General features: G+C 34.6%; 1 protein-coding gene across 2 annotated transcripts; it reads right to left on the bottom strand.

Moving 5' to 3' along the window:
• On the bottom strand, positions 10,930–20,062 carry LOC107612839 (increased DNA methylation 1). Of its 2 annotated transcripts, none has more exons than XM_016314595.2 (9): positions 19,557–20,062; positions 15,373–18,170; positions 14,584–14,704; positions 14,294–14,376; positions 12,864–13,105; positions 12,484–12,570; positions 12,094–12,193; positions 11,733–11,925; positions 10,930–11,654 (listed from the first exon to the last, which is right to left on the bottom strand). In XM_016314595.2, the coding sequence occupies exons 2-9, from the start codon at positions 17,950–17,952 to the stop codon at positions 11,032–11,034; spliced, it is 4,029 nt and encodes a 1,342-aa protein (XP_016170081.1). In that variant the 5' UTR covers positions 17,953–18,170; positions 19,557–20,062; the 3' UTR covers positions 10,930–11,031. The 2 variants fall into 2 exon arrangements, with proteins under 2 accessions (XP_016170081.1, XP_016170080.1); XM_016314594.2 differs by having other exon boundaries at positions 14,584–14,707; positions 19,557–20,060.

Genomic DNA, 20,669 nt, shown 5'->3' with positions numbered 1-20,669 from the left:
ATTCTAAATGATAAAATCTAATGACAATTAAATACAACAATAAAAAAATAATAATCAATAAAGAAATAAAATTTAAGGCAAACATGTTATAAAAAATTGAAATTAAATAAAGACTTCCAATTATGATCATCAATCATAATCATATATATTTACTTCAAGGTTGATATCTCAAAAAACTCAAAGTATTAACATTATATTTTTTATTTAGTCAATTTTAGACTATCACAAACATTAGTTACTCTCTAATAACGACTATCTTTTAGAAAAATAAACATAATTAAAAAATCCTAAAAATATATAATAAGTTTAAAAATAACAAAAAAATGTACAATTATTTAAAATATAACATTTGTTTAGCAACTAAAATCTAATTACCAAAATAAAAGTTATATATAATATCATATCATAATCAAAAAATTATTTAATAAAAAATTTAATATTTATATAATCTGACAAAATATTTATTTGTATTCTGGTGGAGGCCTGCGAGCTACTATCTCTTCCTGCCTACCTGTACACAACGCCTTTACGCAGGATTCCACCCTTGATCTTGATATTGAATTCCGGGATTTAAGCTTTAATTCAAGCATAGAGGACAAAGATGAAGACTATGGAGTATGCTGAATTCAGGCGACAAGACAGGAGCAGACATAAGAAAGATCAGATCAAGGAATAAAAGCCTTTTTTCTTTGTTTGTGCTTTGGCCTCCAAACAAAGTTCGCGTCTTGACGGGAAAAGGATGGACATCGAGTTCTAGCTTTTGAGATCAAAGGCTGGAGCCGGCCCGGCAGACTACGCAACTCTTTGAGGTTACGGGGTGACGACATAGACTCACAATGGCTTTCACCTTAGCAGGATCAGCCTCCAAACCGCTCATCTGTCTTCCGCTTCATTCATAGCTATCTCTTCTGTCCGCTTTGAGTTTTCAGGATTGGTCTATGTCTCTTTTCATTTTAGGGTCCAAAATAATGATAGATATGTAAAAAGCGATCAAGCTTGAAATCCGTTCTTAGACCTACCGGTGACCGGCTTCGCGAGACCATTTCGATCCACACATGGCTAAGTCCCGAGCCAGAAAGCCAGACAAAATGAGGGTAGGTGTCTGGGCTTCCTAAAAAATCCTTCCGGCAAGAATGCTGCTTGAACATTGTGTAAGACATTGAACCGTCTCGCTCTTGTGAACACTGATCATAAGTGGCAAAAGCCGCCGGAATCCTAATTTATTGTCCATAATGATATAATTGTAAGAATTATATTATAATCATTGTTGTAAAATGTTTGTTTAAATATATAGTAATAATTATATACATGTTAGTAAAAAACGATAAAAACATTTGACACATTATCTAATGCGGAAGAAGTCTACACATTCAGAATGAACGATCTATTAAAATTGTTCTATATGGTATGGAGATGGGATGAGTCCGAAAGGAGCGAGACTATAAGAATATGGCTGAAATGCTATAGTGTACCTCTGCATGCCTGGTCAACGGAGACTTTTACAAGTTTAGGAGTTCAATGGGGTGAAGTGGTAAAGTGCGATACTTTAACAGAAACGTGTAATTCGTTTAGTGTTGGCCGCGTCCTAATAGATACATGCATGTTCAATATGATCAACGAGTGGATCCATGTTACCATTGGGGCTAGTGGATTTGATGTCCTCGTGAAAGAGGTTGGTAGAGAGGTATATCGGGAAGAATGTTTCCCGGAGACAAAGGTTGACCAAGGAGAAGAGCAGGTAGAGGTCACAGAAGATAGGCACCAGGTTGATTTAAGGGAGGCAGTCAAAAGTGGCGCTGAGCCGAGGGCGGCCAGATGGGATCCGGCGGCGGGGCTTATGGTGGAGGAACAATTGGAAAAATTACAAGACAAGGGTAAAGTAGTAATCTTGGCCTCTGAATTGAATGAATGGAATATTCAGCCTTCAAATAATCATTATGAGGGCAGTGGTTACGCACAAACAAATGGGAAAGAAATCTTGATAGATCCAGCTACAATCAATCAGGAGGTGGACTCGGATGCGGCGACTGGTGGGCAGGTTGCTGGAGTTGATGAACCGGCTTTGTGCTCTGCAGATGAGATCCCTAGATGCGGCGATGAGAAGCAAGAACAGGTCCCTGGGTGTGCGATTAAAGCCCAGCGACGCAATGTACTTGAACGATCGAGAAGGAATCCGAAGAGAACCGGTCGAAGAACACCATGAGGGACCGGGTTCCAGGGGCGCAGTCGGCAAGACCATGCAGGCAGGGCTAGATGAAGCATCTGGTGATGGGCAAGCAACAGAACAGGAAGTCCAGGTAGAGGATGAGAGTGACACAGGGGCGAATATGAATGAAGGCACAGCGCTATGCAGAGACGACCAAATCCAGAGCCGGGAAGAAGAAATGGCGAAGAATAAAGAGGCTTGGAAACTGGCGGTTGAATCAGGTGCAATTTCGTGCAGTGATGAGAAAGATATTATGACGATTCTTCAAGAGCAGAATGAAGCATTAGCTATGAAACGGAGGCAGTCGAAGCAAAAAGAGAAAATCAGAAGAAGTCGGCCAAAAATTTGTAAACAGGTGTGTAATAGAATTCATAAATGATTTTGAGCTCTTGGAATATTAGGGGCTTGAGAGGAGTTGCAAAATTGAATATGATCAAAAGCTTCAAAAATAAGTATAGATTAGATATGTTGGGTTTGATAGAAACAAAAAAAGAGAATGTGAATAATTTTGATATAGCAAATATTTGGGGTAATGATAGAGCTAGTTGGGAGTCTGTTAATTCTATTGGAGCATCAGGAGGGTTACTGTTAATATAGGATGACTCTGTTTTTAAATTGATAAATTGTTATAAGGAGATATGTGGTTATGTGTAGAAGGAGTGATGACCAAAGATAATTTCCACTGTGCTATTTGTCTGGTATATGGGTCGCATGTGAGAGATCGATGAAAAACTGTTACTATGGGAGGAATTAAGTTATGTTACAGGGTTGTGTCAAATTCCGTTTTGTTACATGGGGATTTCAATGAAATTGTACATACAGATGAGAGGAAATGGGCGACTAGCCTGTCAGCATCTGCTGAAGACTTCAAAGCATGGATAAATGATATGGAGTTGGTGGACTTGACACTTAATGATCGTAAGTATACATGGTTTAGAGGCCAGTCTTGTAGTCATATTGATAGAATTCTGGTGAGCTTGGAATGGCTGGACGCATACCCGGATATTCGTCTTAGAGGAGGTCCGAGAGGTCTATCAAATCATTGTCCATTGATAGTGGAAGATAGAAGAATGATTCAGGGCCCAAGACCATTTCGCAGCCTAGACTCATGGTTCACGCACGACGGCTTCCTAAGGATGGTGAAGGAAGAATGGAGGGGGTTGGGAGATGCACAGTTTCTGAATAAGCTGAAGGCATTGTCAAAACCGCTGGGTAGATGGCACAAGTAGCATTTCAGAAATATACCGGAGAAGATAAAAAAGTTTGAGGATGAGATAAAAAAAAGTGGACGATATGGTCAGTACCGGGGTTTATGATGATACAGTAGAAGCAAGAAGAAAGGCGCTAGTAAGATGCTGTGAGGTATGGTATACGAGGCAAGACATACACTGGAAACAAATGTCCAGATCTCGCCATGCCAAGGAGATGGACAGGAACACAAGATTTTTTCACAACATTGCATCAGCAAGAAGAAGAAACAACTGGATAGAGGCTTTAGTAATCAATGGGAGATTGGTAAGAAATCATGCAAGAATTAAGGTCGCCGCCAAAGATTTCTATAGGAAACTATTCCAACAGGAAGCTTCGCCGAATATCAGCTTTCGAGATGGACAAGTCAACCAGTTGGAGACGGAGGAAGCTCAAGCGTTAGAGGTGTTACCGTCGGAGGAAGAGGTGAAGGATGCAGTTTGGGATTGCGAATCATCAAAGGCGCCGAAAAGTGATGGATATAACATGAAATTTATCAAAAGGTGTTGGGAGGAGATTATAGGGGAATTTACTAAAGCTGTGATGACATTCTTTCAGACTGCAAGGCTGCCAGCAGACTCCAATGTCACGTGGGTTGCGTTGGCGCCAAAGTTTGTGGGTGCGAAGGAGATGAAGGATCTTAGACCAATCAGTATGGTTGGATGCATTTATAAGGTGATATCAAAAGTGTTGACAAGAAGAATGAGGAGTATAATGCCAGGGTTAGTTGGGGAGTCACAGAGTACTTTTGTCAAGGGCAGGAAGATACACGATGGTGCGTTAATAGCACGTGAAACTGTACAGTGGTTGAAATTGAAAAGAAGGGCGTCAGCAATCATCAAATTGGACTTCCAAAAGGCCTATGACAGAGTCAAGTGGAACTTTGTTGATATTGTGCTAGAAAAGATGGGGTTCGGCAGAAGATGGAGAGCATGGGTCACAGAATGTATGAGGACAGCATCTATCTCCATAATGGTGAATGGGTCACCGTCGAAACCGTTCAAGATGGAAAAGGGGTTGCGGCAAGGTGATCCTTTATCACCCTTCCTATTCGTTCTTGTTGTTGATGTGTTGAATAGGATGATTGGGGAGGCAGTAAGAAACAGGAGAATCTCCCCTCTTCTAGTCGGAAAGGATAATATAGAGTTATCGCATCTGCAGTTTGCCGATGACACTATATTGTTCTGTCCACCGGAGGAGGAAACAGTGAGAAATTACAAGAGACTACTGAGGTGTTTTAAAGTGATTTCCGGGTTGAGCATTAACTTTGAGAAGTCCAGCTTGATTCCGGTAAATTGCAGTCAGGAGTGGGTGGATCGGATGTGCGGGTTACTAGGGTGCCAGGCGGCAGCTCTACCGGTGAAGTATCTGGGTATTAATCTAGGTGCAAACCCAAGACTGGTAAAAATATGGAAGCCGGTTATCGATAAAGTAGAGGAGAAACTTAGTTTATGGAAAGTAAAGATTCTCAGTAAAGCAGAAAAGTTGGTCCTCATCAAGTCTGTAATCAATAGCCTACCGGTCTACTATCTGAGCTTGTACAAAATGCCAGTTACAGTAGCGGAAAAATTAATCTCATTGCATCGGAGGTTCTTTTGAGGGAAGGACGATGGAAGAGCTGGGCTGGCCCTTGTAAAGTGGGAGTTGATACAAGCACCAAAGAAACTAGGAGGACTAGGTGTGGGAGATGCCATGATTCGCAACACTGCCTTATTGTTCAAGTGGTGGTGGAGATTCTCTAAGGAAGACTGCCCATTATGGAAGAAGGTTGTGTGCTCGTGCAATAACCTGATCCCCAGCCAGCTGCTATCTACTCAAGTTTTACCAGCTAAAGGGGCCCGTGGAAAGACATATGTAACCTACAAATAAAAGAGCACACTGCCAGACAGAAGATGATTGATGGACTAGCTATGGAAGTAGGAGATGGTAGACTGACCAGATTTTGGGAGGATAGATGGCTACAGTCAGGGAAGTTGAAAGATTCATTTCCGAGACTTTTCTTGGTTTCAAATAACAAAGGATCCGTAATTGGGGACTGTGGGTTTTGGGATGGGATAGAGTGGGTGTGGAACTTCCAATGGAGGAGAGAACTCCGGCAATAGGAGGTTGATAATTTGAATCAAATGCTTCATATCTTGCACGATGTAAGGTTGATAGCAAATATACAAGATAGAGTGGTGTGGAAATTTGACAAGGAAGGCATTTATACTACTAACTCATTTATGCAGGTCTTGCAGGAACATACTTTGACAGATGATATCCTTAGATACAAGTACACAAATGGAATCTGGAAAGGACTAGTGCCCCCCTCGAGTTGAGTTGTTTACGTGGTTTGTGCTAGTAGGCCGAGTAAATACAAAGGATCGATTGAGCAGATTTGGAATTATTGATCAGAATGATAATATTTGTGTCATGTGTAACAAAAAACTTGAAACTGTGCAACATTTGTTTGTTACGTGTAAGTCTGCTTGGCAGATATGGTGCGCATGGATTACTCATGCGGGGCGGGTGTGGTGCATCCCAGGGTCCATCAGAGAACACTTTGAGAGTTGGAGGACGATGCCGTTGAGGAAAGAGGAGCGCAAAACATGGTTATTGGGATTTTTCTCCGTGATATGTGATATCTGGTTGTGTAGGAATGAACTTATTTTTCAGAATAAGACAACGGTGGTGGTGGAATGCATTGATAGATCCTTCCATAGATCCAAAGAATGGTATGAAACAAACTCATGTCGTTGATGGCCATGCCGGAGATGACATAGGAGGTGCTACGTTTCTTTATCTTCTATTTGTATGTTCCACCTAGTGTGTTGAGCCTGTTATGACTTTCAAAAAAAATATACATGCTTAAATATATAGCAAAAATTACAATACATTTAGTAGTTATTGATATTTATTATTAATTGATTGAATATAGAAAAGATTAGCAGTAATTATAATAATTTTAATTGTTACCTAAAAAGAATAAATTAAATAACAATAATTGAATTAATTTCTAATTTTAATTAATAGAAATTAAATTTATTGAGTTAAAATATTGTCATATAAAGCATTTATTTATGTACTAGAATATTCTATATTTATTAGAGTCCATCAATACTTTTCTTTTATATTAGCCTTTGATTTTCATCTAATAAAATCTAATGGTCTATATAAGTATGGCTTATTCAATAAAATAAACACATAATTATTGAGCTCATTTTAGACATACCCTAGTAGTATAATAAGGAGATTTGATGCACATATTACTCAATTGATAAATGATCATGTTTTTATTATTATTATAGAGAGGATTGACAATAATAAATTTATTATGAAAAAGACTTTACATACAAATAAGTGAGAATAAGAATAGAAAATAATTGAATTAGCAAGTATAAATAATAAAATTTATAATTTATAATTTATTATTAATAAATGGTATTTATTGTTAATTGATTTAATATAGAGAAGATTAGCTAGCATTATAATAAATTTAATTATCTAAAATTAGTGAATTAAATAGCAATAATTAAAATTGAAAATTTTAGAAAATATCAGAAATAGAAATTAAAAAAATAAAAAATATTAATAGTAAATAAGAATGTATTCATATTAGAGAGAACAAAAAATTATGAAGGCATGACACCTCATCCTCATTAATTTAGAAAAAAACTTAATTTTAATGTATTAAAAATATTAGTATTATTGTTATTGTATCATGTCATCAAATCATGTGGTGTCTTATTTCTTTAAAATATGTAGCTTGTGAAATTTATTTTAAGATTTCTTATCTTCATTTATGAACTAAAAAAATTATATACATATCACCAAAGTATGTTAAAACTAAATTGAGATTTCTACCCATGAAAGAACGAATGTTACGATCTTTGCCAATGCTTTTGAGTTATAAAATTAAATGTGCTATTATCATTTCAGGAATGTTAATTTAAAGCTGAAAAAGAAGATGAATCTTCTGGTGGAATAAGGTTTGTTTAACGTTGTCTAATTATTTACGCTTATAAAATGATACCTATTCTAGCAATTCATACTTCACAATGTCATTGATTCATCGTAAAATAAATAAAAATAAAATTAAGAAATTGATCATTTTTCTATTATTAGATATTAGTATTGGTAACAATTAAATTTGGTTTCACATGATTAATAAATCAATAAAATTAAGCACATTAAGAACATGATTTTAACATTGAAAATACTTAATATGTAACCTGTAAACATAGTTGTTAAAACCGAGTCAGACTGGTCGGTTCAATAAGAAAACCGGTAAAACGAATCTTATACTGGTCTGATTTGGTGCTTAGACTATTTACAGTGAAGAATCGGTACAAATCGGTCAAACCCGTTAAACTGTTAAAGTTTGGTCTGACAAATTGCTCGGAGGGCGAACCTATGACGTACCAGCATTCTGCAAGTCCATTGTGCTCTAACGCGTGTGTACCATATGATCCTCTGATTTTGAAATTTAAAATATCAGCACCATTGACAGCCATTGGGCTGTAAAGCATCTTATTAATATAATTACAAATTATAATACATATAGATATCTTTCATTAAATAATTTATTTTTATTTAATTTATTTTAATTTTTGTTATAAAATCACTCATTCATAAATTAATTATATCTTTATTTAACAATAATTATAATTTCACGTGAAGATATGTGTTTTAAATTTTAATTTTAAGTTTTTGACTATTTTATATTTTTTATTTATGTAGGACCGGATCAACCGGTTCAATCTGTGATCTATCGGTTGAACCAATAATCCAATGATCCAGTAGTCTAACCGGTTTAATTACGGATTCGGTTCTGACAACTATGCTTGTAAAGAATTACAATAAATTAATGTATAAAAGATAAAAATGATAAAATTCATAATAAAAAAAACTTAAATAAATAAGAAGAAAATAAAAGAAATAGAAGAGATAGACTACAATAAATGAATTGGGTGTGAGATTTTTCTTTGTAAATATTATATCACATCCATTTCAATAATAATAAATAAAAATACGTCAACTTGATATTCGAGAGAAAACGATGAGATAAAATCATAACACAATTCTAAAGTAAAAGTTCAAATTAGACCATAATACCATTCCACAACACAAATTAAAAGTAATTTCACACTATAATACACTCCACAAACAGATAAATGACTTAAGTAGGTTCAAACATAGAGCTTTTTTATTTATGCATACATGAAAGATTAATTGGTAAAAAAAATGAGATTCTCTTCTAGTATATATGACTTTTTATAGTGGTAAAATAAAATTAGAAGGAATAAAATTTTATATTTTTATATTAGGAATAGAATTTGATATTTATCCTAATAAAATTAAATAATTAATTAGTTATAATTAATGTATTTAAATAAATAAAAATATTTTTAAGAATTAATCAAATCAATTAGTTTGTACAAATAATTAGAATAATTGATTTGATTTGATTTTTTGAATTCAAAAAAAATATCAGGAAATAGTTGATTGAATTAATTAGTTGATATAATTAATTTAGGTTTAATTATTCTGTTGGTCTCTATAGTTTCGTGAAATTTTTAATTAGGTTCTTATACTTTTTTTTCCTTTTAATTGAGTCATTGCACCAATTTTTTTTTTAATTGAGTCCTTACACTTTTTTTTTCTTTTATTTGAGTCTTTGTACCAAATTTTTTTAGTTAGGTCCCTATACAATTAAGCCAATTACTACCAAAAGGGACCTAATTAAAAAAAAATTGGTACAAAGACCCAATTAAAAGGAAACAAGTATAGGAACCTTGGAAATTTTGCGAACCTATAAGGACCAACGGAATAATTAAACCATTAATTTATTATAATTGTTTGGATTTAATGAATTAAAAAAATAAATAGAAAAACACTCTTTTAGGAGACAATGATTTTCTTAACCAAATTAATTTGTATTTATTATATTCAATTAAAATAAGTAATAAATCATTTTTTTTTACCAAAGATAGGAGACTCAAACCCGCAACCTCTTAATTGAGTATGGGGAGACTATGCCATTTGAGTTATTAGTCATTGGCTAAGTAATAAATCATTTATTTTATTATACACTTTATAAATTAATAAATTAAAAGAGTAAAGTATAGTTTTTGCCTCCAACGTTTGGAGTAAGTTCCAAAGTTGTCCCTAACGTTTCAAAACTGACTCAATGTTGTCTTGCCGTTAGGGATCCGTTAACAGAATTGATGGCGGGACAAAATTGAGACGATTTTGAAACATTAGGGACTTAAATAAGACGAAAACATTGGGAACAAAAATGATACATAGAAATAAATTTTAATTTTATCTTTCAATAATATTAATTTTTTACTATAAATAGTATTCAATTATTTTTTAATCACAACTAAGTAAATTACACTTAATCATATTACTTTCATTTTAAATAAATTAATTTTTTTTATAATTTTACTCTTAAAGATTTTTAGTTATCATGAAATGTTTGTAGAATGACTAGTATATAAACTTGCAGAAAAGAAAAAAAAATATATATACAATAAAATATAAATTATACTTTTTGTCTCTAATGTATCAAAATTTTTTAAAATTATAAAAAAATTAATTTATTTAAAATAAAAGTAATGTGATTAAATATAATTTATTTAGATGTATTTAAAAAATAATTAAATACTATGTACAGTAAAAAATTACTATTATTGAAAAATAAAATAAAATTAAAATTTATTTTTATATCATTTTTGTCCCTAACGTTTTCGTTCTATTTAAGTCCCCAACGTTTCAAAATCATCTCAATTTTGTCCCGCCGTCAATTCTGTTAACGGATCCCTAACGGCAGGACAATATTGAGTCAATTTTGAAACGTTAGGGACTTAAATAGGACGATTGAAACGTTAGGAACAACTTTGGGACTTACCCCAAACGTTGGGGACAAAAACGATACTTTACTCTAAATTAAAATAATTGATATAATAAATTACAATTAATTGATTGATATAAATTATGTGATATTTAAATATCTAATAAAATTAATTAGTTGATATAATTAATTCATCGTAATAAATTATATTCAATAAATTAAATAAATAAATAACATTAAATACAAAAATCTAATTTTTATATAATATATAATATAATAGATTTCTAATATACACCAAACATAGTTAATGTAGTCTTTTAACTCAGCTTAAAAGCTCCATCCAACTCAACTAAAAAGTAAAAAGAAAACTTCTTCTATTAGTTTATAAACTCCAACCCTAAATTTTCACAATATATTCATAATATATCAATAAATTATTATGGTCAAAGTTTATGTAACAATTATAAACTCATTTGATTAATAACCAATTTAAGTTGGTCTAATAGTTAGCTCAGCTTAAACAAGAATCAGAAGTTCAAATCTTGCCTTATGCATACAACCACCCATTGGCTAGTAACAACCCTTAAATAGAACTCCGAATTAATCACTAACTTGTCGGATTGAGGAATACCGTAGGAAAAAAAAAAAACACAGTTTTCTTTATACTCTATGCTAAAACATAAATTATGAGCATCACACCATTTCCACCAAAAAAAAAATCTATTTTCTTTCAACTCATCATTCAACTTGCAGACTTTGCAAATGTTCCAAAAAGAGCAGTTTCACCTGATCGTTCAATACTAGAATCAATGTCAAAATTGCTGCCCACGAATGTTTTACAGGACAAATTTGAAAAATTACCCTGCACATTTGCATTTTCCTGAACTTCACCTACTTTGACATCCTTTTCCTCAATAACTAATACACCTGATTCAGCACCGTCTTTCTTTACATTACAGTCCTCACTTGATTGCTGTCCCAACTTACACACCGTTTGGATTTCGCTGCTCGTTCTCAGTTCGAGCATGCTGTCTCCGCCGCACAATTTATCAGACTTGTCCGAGACCATTACCGGGATGATCTCTGCTCCAAAACAGCTACTAATTTCTGTTGATTTTGTGGCGTCTAATCCAGTGTCGTCGTTGTTGATGGCTTGAGTGTTATCATCTCTGCTGGTTTCCCTGTCAGCAATGGTGTCTCTGTGATTCTTACCTTCAAGTTCAGTCTCTGACTTATCAGCACCCACGTCGTCAGTAGCAATGTCTCCAACATCTTCTAGTGCTGATTTATCCAGGGCCATGTCTTCGGTACTGATACCTACTTTGGTTGGTTCATTTGCTGCCATCATTGATGCATAACAGATTCCTGTTTCAGTTGACAACAATGAATTTTAATAATATTTTACAATCATAGCATGATATAAATATACACAAATGAAAATACCTTCGGGTCTTTCCTTCTTGTACAAGGGTTTTTCAAGTAACACTGTTCCAGGAAAAACCATGAAGTTGATTTTGTTGAACTTCTGCTTTTCGGCGGCATCCACAGGTGTGAATCCAAATCCTTTGGTCCATGTCTCAACCAAATCTGGAATTGCTGCTACCACAAGCTTCTCTACCTTGACAGATGTTAGCATCTGCTAATAAAAAAATTGTTAGAAATACAAAAGTCCTAAAAAATGCCAAACAGAGGAATGTAGGAATGTTCAAACTAAAGAATGCAAACCAACAAGGAAGAAACTGGAACATAACTTTTTGTTTTAATAAAAATTTTGGATAGATACAAAACTTCGGGCAAATAATACCTCTTCAATTGAACTCACAAGGAGTCGGCACATTCCTTGCCGACGAAACCGACTGCAAGTTGCAATGAGAGGCATCTCAGCAACTGTAGTTCCATGCACCCTGCAAAGGAGAAACCCTTCATTTATGATGCAATTATACACCCATGGCAACTCAAATGAATAAAATTGCTTTGACAATAACCTAATTCATTAGTAAATCATCTGGAAGGGTAAGCTGGAGAACAATTAAAAGGCATTCCACTAATTTGCTTTGCATATTTGATATTAGAAAAGTAGTTGAACTTGATTCTTGGATTCTCCCACATAAGTGTGTGTCAGGAATTGTATTCTAAATAGCACAAAACCTGCCATAAATTCCAGAAGGTAAAATATCTATATTATATGTTTTACCTAATACATGCTACAGATGTTAACACATCCTGCTTTTCCAATACCACAGTGTAAAACCCTTGAAAATTCAGGCGAGCAAAATCAGACCTGAAATTTAGAGATGCGAACTTTCAGATCAAAATGCAATAGAAGATACAGCAACAACAATAAAGTCTTATCCCATTAGGTGGAATAAGCTAAAATGCAATAGAAGATACTCCCTCTGTTTGAAAATAAGTGTCACTTTCATGTCTAGAAATATTAATTTTTCAATGAACCCAAAAAGTGAAAGACAATTACAGAGGGAGTAAGGAAAACAAAATGAAAGAACCTCAGAAGATGAGGCATTGAAAAAGAGTTGCTGAGGCAAGGCAAAATTGTCATAGGAAAGAACAACAAACCCCCAGTTGTATAATAGTTGGGGTATCATGTGTATGCCTGTTCTTGGATCCAACATCGACAAAAAACACTCCTCCATGATAGTAAGCGCTACAGCTAACTTAGTATTGCACACCGCCTTCAGGGCTAACCACTGGGTAGAATGAACCTTTTGGTCATCATGGATGCATCTAAGAAGCATCCATGAGAAGCCATTGGAAACATGATTAACTAACCCCACTTGAGATTGGAGACCAGAGTATACCTGCAAATTCCAAGTGTCAAGTCCTTGGATAGAAAATAATATTACAGTGTACAAGGAATTCATGCAGTCATGCTGTAAGATAGAACTGTTGCAATAAAACCAGCACAGAAGGAATTAATGGATAATGCAATCCATTATACCATTATCTATAGCATCTCAATCACGCAGGCAAAAACATTCATCAGTAAATTTGTTGATCATTTACTCCTAGAGAATTTCTCTTAATGGCATGGATAAGATCCTAATGTTAAAACAAGCATAAGCTCCCAGTTGAATATAGCAAAAGCAACTCTGACAAATAAAAATTATTATTATTTGCATAAATGTCAAAATACTAGCATAAACATGAAATTTATGTTACATACAAGACTTGTCTATCTTTTACAAGAAACTGAAAAGGTTTTCACTTTTCTAGTTCACTTATAAACAGGCATCTACTAGGATAAGCCCCAGAAAGGAAGAATGTAAAATTTCGAGAAAAATATAACTTTGAAAGCTGTCAAATTCATTCTGATATTGTAAGACTATAAAAGGCAACAAAGCAACAGTCATGGAAAAATTTAAACAGAATCAAGCACATTGCTCTCAATTATAATCACCATAGAATAATTTGAAATAAGGATGACTCTGAATTTTAGTTAGAAAGTACAGTTTAAGAATCGCATTAATATGCTGAAGATTCATTTTATATGTTTCAATCTAAATATCAATATCTACCCTTAACATTTAATTTATTTCAATTTTGTCCCTAAAGTTTTTGATAAGTTTCAATTTTACCCCTACCGTTAATTTCTTTATGGTCAACAGTTAGTCAACTCTTTTTTTTTTTTTTCAATTTTATCCTTATTCTAATCATCAATTCTTCTTCATCATCACTTTTTCTCTTTCCAACATCACCACAGTGCCACCTCTCCCCCCCCCAAAACACTGGACAGTTGCCACCACCACCCCACACTCACCAACCAATCACACTCACTTACTTCACTTGGTTACTGAGTCACTCATCCTCCAAAGTTTTCTTCAAACCATGCCATTTCCCCAACAATAATTCCCAATTACTCTACGGAGTATATAATAATAACAATAACAATAATAATAAGTAGTTGCGCCAACACCCCACACCACTGCCTCAAGAAATCAATTTCAAACGGAAGCCTGGAAACTTCTTAAGAAAAATTTAGTAAGTACCTCCTGACAACTCTGACCACAAAACCAAGTATCTGGAAGAAAGCCTTCTTGTTTATCTCTTTCTTTCAGGCATTTATCATGATCTGTTCAAATACATGTTAATAATAATCTGATAAAATCATTACCGAAGCACCAAAAAGGAAAAAGTGCATAAACTTTCAGCCAAGAGAAATCCTTCTTCATAAACATTGATCTGAGTGAATGAGGCATCCAATCACCCACCATTCTGGAGTGTAAGGAGAGTCAAATAAACAAGATCTATAAATGCAATGTGCACAGGGCATACTTACATTTATGTTCACATTGTGAACATTGCAATGAATCATACCCATCTGAAGCCTCCTTGTCCATGACCAAATTTCCACATATCCGACAAGTGCAATTTGTGCAGTACCAGTTGCCATCAGGGATCTCCTGATGTACAAGAAACAGTCATCATTCTTTCATGGTAGGGTGATAGAACTCCAACAATAACGACATCCACATAGTACAAAATATAAACAAGATCTAAAGAGGACAAGAAAAAAGGGCAGACTAGAACAACAAAAATACACGCCTTTAAATCCTGATAACATAAAAAAGAAACTTGACCAGTACCCAGCCAGAATACAGTCAAAAAGTCAAGTGTGAATATGCTCACAGAATCTCCATACCAAATCAAAACAAATTAAGCGCATAGCTTAAGTGCTATTGAACAAGAAATTGCAAGTAAAGTATATACCAGGGCACAAAATGACCTTACTCTTGACCACATAGTCAAGTTCATAGAAGTGATAGAGAACATCCACTAACCATAGAAAACCCTTACTACAATCTACTATAGTTTTCAAGCAATAAGTACAGATAAACATTCCTGACTCCATACAAGGAAAAAAAAAGTAATCTTCTACCACAATTTGACAAAGGAAGGGGCAGTACTACTTGTATGATGCTATTGTAAAAGACTACATATATAGTATGTATATAAATAATAACTGTAAAGGATAGTAAGTCTAATTCCTAAAAAGTAGCAGAAAAAACAATATGAAAAACTAGGGAACATAAGAAAGAAACTAGCCTACTCCAGAAAGCACATATACCTGAGTGGACAAACAAGTCAGATGAAAAGTAGACGGACAGTTATCACAACAAATCAGCTCACCCCCCTCCCCACATAGGCCGCATGAGTCATCATTTCTATCATCATTATCAACTTTCACAGCCTGATTCTGACTTTTCCTGGCTTTGTACTCAGAAGACCAAGCTTGAAGGAGGCACAGTGTAAACGGCTCACCAGACTCCATGAAAAGATTCAAGCAGGGACGATTCAGTGCAAAACCAGCATGAAATTTGAACTCTGATAATGTAAACACATTAGAACAACACTTGCACACAACACCATCCTTGGTAATCCTACCATCCTTAATGACAACATCATCTTTAGGGCTTCGGTATTGAATCACATCATTTATAGATATCACACCATTCTCAATCAACCAGGACAAGACTGTCCTTGACCCCAAATAATACCTCTTGCCATCCTTATTGTGATTCCCTGCATTGCAAAGATTCCTTGGTAGCAACCGACATCTGCCCTTTTGGCTTTTAAGATTTCTCCGGCCTCTCAATTTGCCAGATTTTGCTTTAGAATTGCCCCGAATCATATTTTGGCCAGAATCCTTGTTCTTGAATATTGCTGAGACCAACAGATCATCATCTTTAATCCGGCATCTACTGGACTTATTCATTCCATTTATGGAGTAGTTTGGTTTCCTAATATGCTGGGATGCACCGACAGATGATAACTTCCTGCAGCTTCTTTTTGTTCCTGAATCGTCTACTAGATTATCGTGAGCCTCTTCCAACCCAAACTGAGTTCCACTTGGACCACCATTCAGTGATTGCATCTGCTCAGTAACAGTTGAGCCCACCATGTCACTACGGTATAACATACTCAGTTTGATCTGAGATACCCTTTTGCACCTCCTCCTCATTTTCTTCTTAAGAATAACACTAGTGGCAGAGCATGTCTTATCCGTCTCAGATACAGAAGCTGTTGAGATTTTCCTGCCCTCTCCATCACTATAATTAGACTGTTGAATAGCCTCAGAGTCATGAAAATGAACCAGGGCATGGCTTAATTCAGATGCATTCTTTTCCTGTGACATTTCCAATAGTACATCTCCCTCAATCCCATTATCTTCATCAACCCTTTGAGAATTTCCAACGTTAGCCTGGTGAACATCATTTACTTTAGACCCTTCAAGCATCTGTATTGAATTTCCCGAACTTGTAAGAATATCAAAAGAGCAAGCACTTTGCTGAGTGCCACTGCTATCTAATCCATAACCAGGTGAGAAAACTAGATCCATACTGCTTCTGTTTACAGAGATTTTTCTACAATGATTTTCTATGCTGCTGGGATTTGCTACAACATATATATCTTCATCTGATTTCCGTTTACGAGCACTGTTACCCGAAACTAAAGTTCGAGTTGATTTGATTACTTCTCCCTTTTTCAGCGCACCAATCTTTCTATTAAAAAAAATTACTACTACAAAAGGATCCAAAAGCCACCATTGATAAGCCAACATAGAAGCAGTCTCTAACTGGTTCATTCCTTTTTCAACATTTATCAGTGCAATGGACAAATCAGACCAAAATTGACTAATATCACTCCATTCCTTACATTCTTCATATGCTAAATTACATTTTTCAACAGACAGAAGCTGACCGCATAATCTCCAAGCTTTCGTAAATTCCCGGACAGTTTTTCCTTTTGGAGTCCTATAAACAGACTCAATGTATCGCCTACTAGGGCGTTTACGCTTCTCAACTGACCATCCTGCTGCTGTAAGCAACTGCAAAATATGAAACTGCAGCAAAGTACGAGGATCCTTTTTGTCCAGCTTTGATAATGAATCTGAAATATCCATGTCAGAAGATATGAAGTCTTTTGACATTTCTTCAGGATGTAAAGGATTCACAGCACTGATTGATGATGTCGTAACCACAAGCCTGTTTGCAAAGCTCTCCTGGGAAGCAGGAGAAGCAATTGCCTTACCTACAATCACCTCTTTTGCAACATTACTGTCTGCAGTTGCTGATTTACATTTTGTAGCATCTACATCACCCTTAGCCGCTGGTTTGCTCTGTAACACATTATGCTTCAACAGATAGCTACTAGATATCACACCACACTTGGATGATTCAACTAAATGAAAAGCAATGGGTTCACTATCACAGTCAGCATGAGATAAGTTAGAAACTGTATCTTTTGAAAGTTCTGATGGATTCAAAACATTTTCTGAATCAGATCTACCACTAGGAGTTTCATGTAAAGAAAACTTCATTCGCTTGACATTCATTTCCTCGTCATTTTGATCATCTTCACATGTGAAACTCTTTGGCACACACCCCAAAGCAGTCTCTTTGGAATCTTGAATGGCATTAAGGTCCTCCTCGGGATGTTTAAATCTTGAAGATGAGGAGCGCAGTACAGCTGAAACTTCATTACTAGAGCAGAATGATTTGAAAGTGTTTTTTGCAGATTCACATTCAAAGTTGATAACTCCAGAAACAAGACACCTCTGACTAGACTGAAAAATGCCATTACTGGAAAAGACCTCAGTAAAAATCTGTCTTTCTTCATTAGATCCCTCCTCGCATAAGCCTTCCATTTGTTTGCTGGTTGATATCTGTGCTGATTAATGCAGTATCACTTTATTTGCAACTGCTCTTGGTAATCTACATGTTGCTAACATTAAGAAGCTACCTCTGGCTTTTTGTAAACAACCTAAGGAAGAAGTTGGCCATTTTTTCAGCTATAAACTAGTATTTTACAAACTCTGTCATTTCAAACCTTGGTTGACAAATAAAAAGACAAAGACCTGATAATCTGCATAAGAAAGTGAAGTAAGTTATTAAACTAACAAGATGCAGTTATTAATTAAACAAACAAATAAATAAATTTAAAAAGAAAAGGAAATCAAAACTAAAACATCCAAGACTGTTTAGCTTCTATATTGAAGTCATCCATATGTCATCCGTAGACAGAAATTTGTTAAATAGAAATTGTAATGTAATGAGAATAAATAAATAAATCATCAAGTAGGTATGTTTATTCCGCCGTACGTCTTTTCCTTTCCTCCCAAGTGAACTAAGTAGAAAGTTGGAGTATAAGTGAGAATTATGATTGTTTTCTTTGATGAACTAACATCATTGCCCTAAGAGCAATTTGGTATTATGATTGTTTCCTCCTTTTGACAGAATTCGGTAGCAACATTTTCTTTCCCCCAATTTAGAACAATTTTTCATTAGCAATCCAGTGGATAGGAAATTGGACACATTATTTTTAATGCAACAGTGTTTCTCAATATAGAGAAAGATTCTCACTGACAAACATGACATTTAACCGAGGGAACGAGGATCAGACATGTTACGGTTTTCATGCAACAGCGCTTTCATGTTTCAACATTAGAGTTCGCTTCAAAACCATTAACTGGAAATTCACCCATTGTACTCTTCCTAAAAAATCAGAGTATTTATCATGTTTCCCTCGTGGAAGTTGCGGGGAATGGTCTTTAAAACACGACAACAATGTCTAATAAACTTTTTTCTGGTTATATTAGCAAAGCAGTTTCATTAAACTGAGCAACATTACATAGCAAGCAACACAGAACCGAAAACATGCAAAATGGGAAATCCGAATGAAATCAAAATACAAATTCAAAAAATCCTAAATCCTACAAACTTTTCATGGTTTACACATATACAACGACATTTTCTTTAGACATTATGACATACAACACTGAAGTTGTCGCCAAACTTCAACGACTAAAGTTCTGGAAATCTTTTTGGACAAGAACCTCATCCTTTTCCTCTTTTTTTTTTTTTCTTTTCTTTTTTTTAAAACAGTAAAATAAAATTACATTGAATAACAAATAAATTAATTGAATTAAGCATTCAATAGAGAGAGAGAGAGAGAGAGAGAGAGAGAGAGTCGGAATTGCAAAGGAAAACACAGAAATCAACATGCATGAACGAATAAGCAGCATTGAAACACAGAACAAAAATTTAGACCCAGAAATGGATGATAATGCATAAATCCAAAGCAAAAGAGCTAAGAATTAAGATTATGTCATAGATCAGGACCCACCAAGCTCAGATTTTCAATGAAATTCATAATCTGTGCCCAAGAGCCATGAAAACGAATCAAGCATTTCAACAAACACCAAATATGCATAAAAAACAGTTTCAGGTTTAAAGCCCAAGAGAAACCCACCAGAATGGGAGAAGAAAAAGGAAACCCAATCAGAAATTAGGGTTCCTCAAATTTCTGCAGAAGCAGGTGAAAGTCTCTGAGCAAATAAATAGCACCAATTGAGGGATGCCATGGCTTCATTCATTCTATTCCATGCCCCTCTGCTGCATCAACAACACCACACACCTTTCAGAATAGAGAGCTTTGGGAAACTCACCCACACAGTGCCACACACCACACCACACCACACCACACTGCAACAGATATGGAAAAAGAGTCTAACCCAAAAAAGACATAAAACACCCACTTTCTCTCTCTAGAAGTCTCTATTCTCTCTTTCTCTCTCTAAAATATGTGTATCTCGCAACGCATAAGCCTTGTTTCTCTCTCTTTTACAGACGCATCTCCCATGTGACTATGTGTAACTGTGTAAGTTAAGTGTTGTAATGTGATATTGTCATGTACTACTTACTACTGTGCTCTCATTTTTTTCATTTTCTTCAATTTTCATTACCACTTGCTCTGGTCTATCTTCTTTTCTTTTTCTTATTTTCGGACAGGAAAGCCATTAACAGAAATTATTTTTAATACAGAGAGAAAAATAATAGTTTGGTTGAAATATTGATATTTGAAATATATTAAAGTTTTATAGATGTGTAAAAAGAAAAAGTATAAGTAGACAATTAAAATACTAAACAATGTAAATAATTGATATATCGGATGTTCAATTCATTAGGTGTGTAGATAATTATCCTAATGTTAAAATTTAGGTGAATAATTTGAGAGTGTAGTTTATTTTTATTTTATTAGATCAATTTTAAAGCCTATTGTTTATATTGTTCACAAAAGATATTGTCTACCTAACAAAATCTTAAAAGAAAATATGTGCGTGTTGGCCAAAATATTAACACGTGTTTAATACGTATTTTGTGTGTTGCCATAATAATGACATGTGTTTAATACGCATCCTACATATTGTAACACGCACTCTGCCTGCTAATTTCCATATGTAAAATTCACCTACATATAATTACACTAAATAATTCTATTTTCAACAAAAATATTAATATTTTTTTCTATATAAAAAAATTAGCCACCCATTAACAAAGTCATTAATTTTAGATTACTAAATTA

The sequence above is a fragment of the Arachis ipaensis genome, chromosome B08 (genome assembly GCF_000816755.2).
Source record: "Arachis ipaensis cultivar K30076 chromosome B08, Araip1.1, whole genome shotgun sequence".
Taxonomy (NCBI): Eukaryota; Viridiplantae; Streptophyta; class Magnoliopsida; order Fabales; family Fabaceae; genus Arachis; species Arachis ipaensis.
The sequence above is the reverse complement of the archived record's forward strand: the minus strand, read 5'-3'. Positions and strand labels throughout refer to the sequence as shown.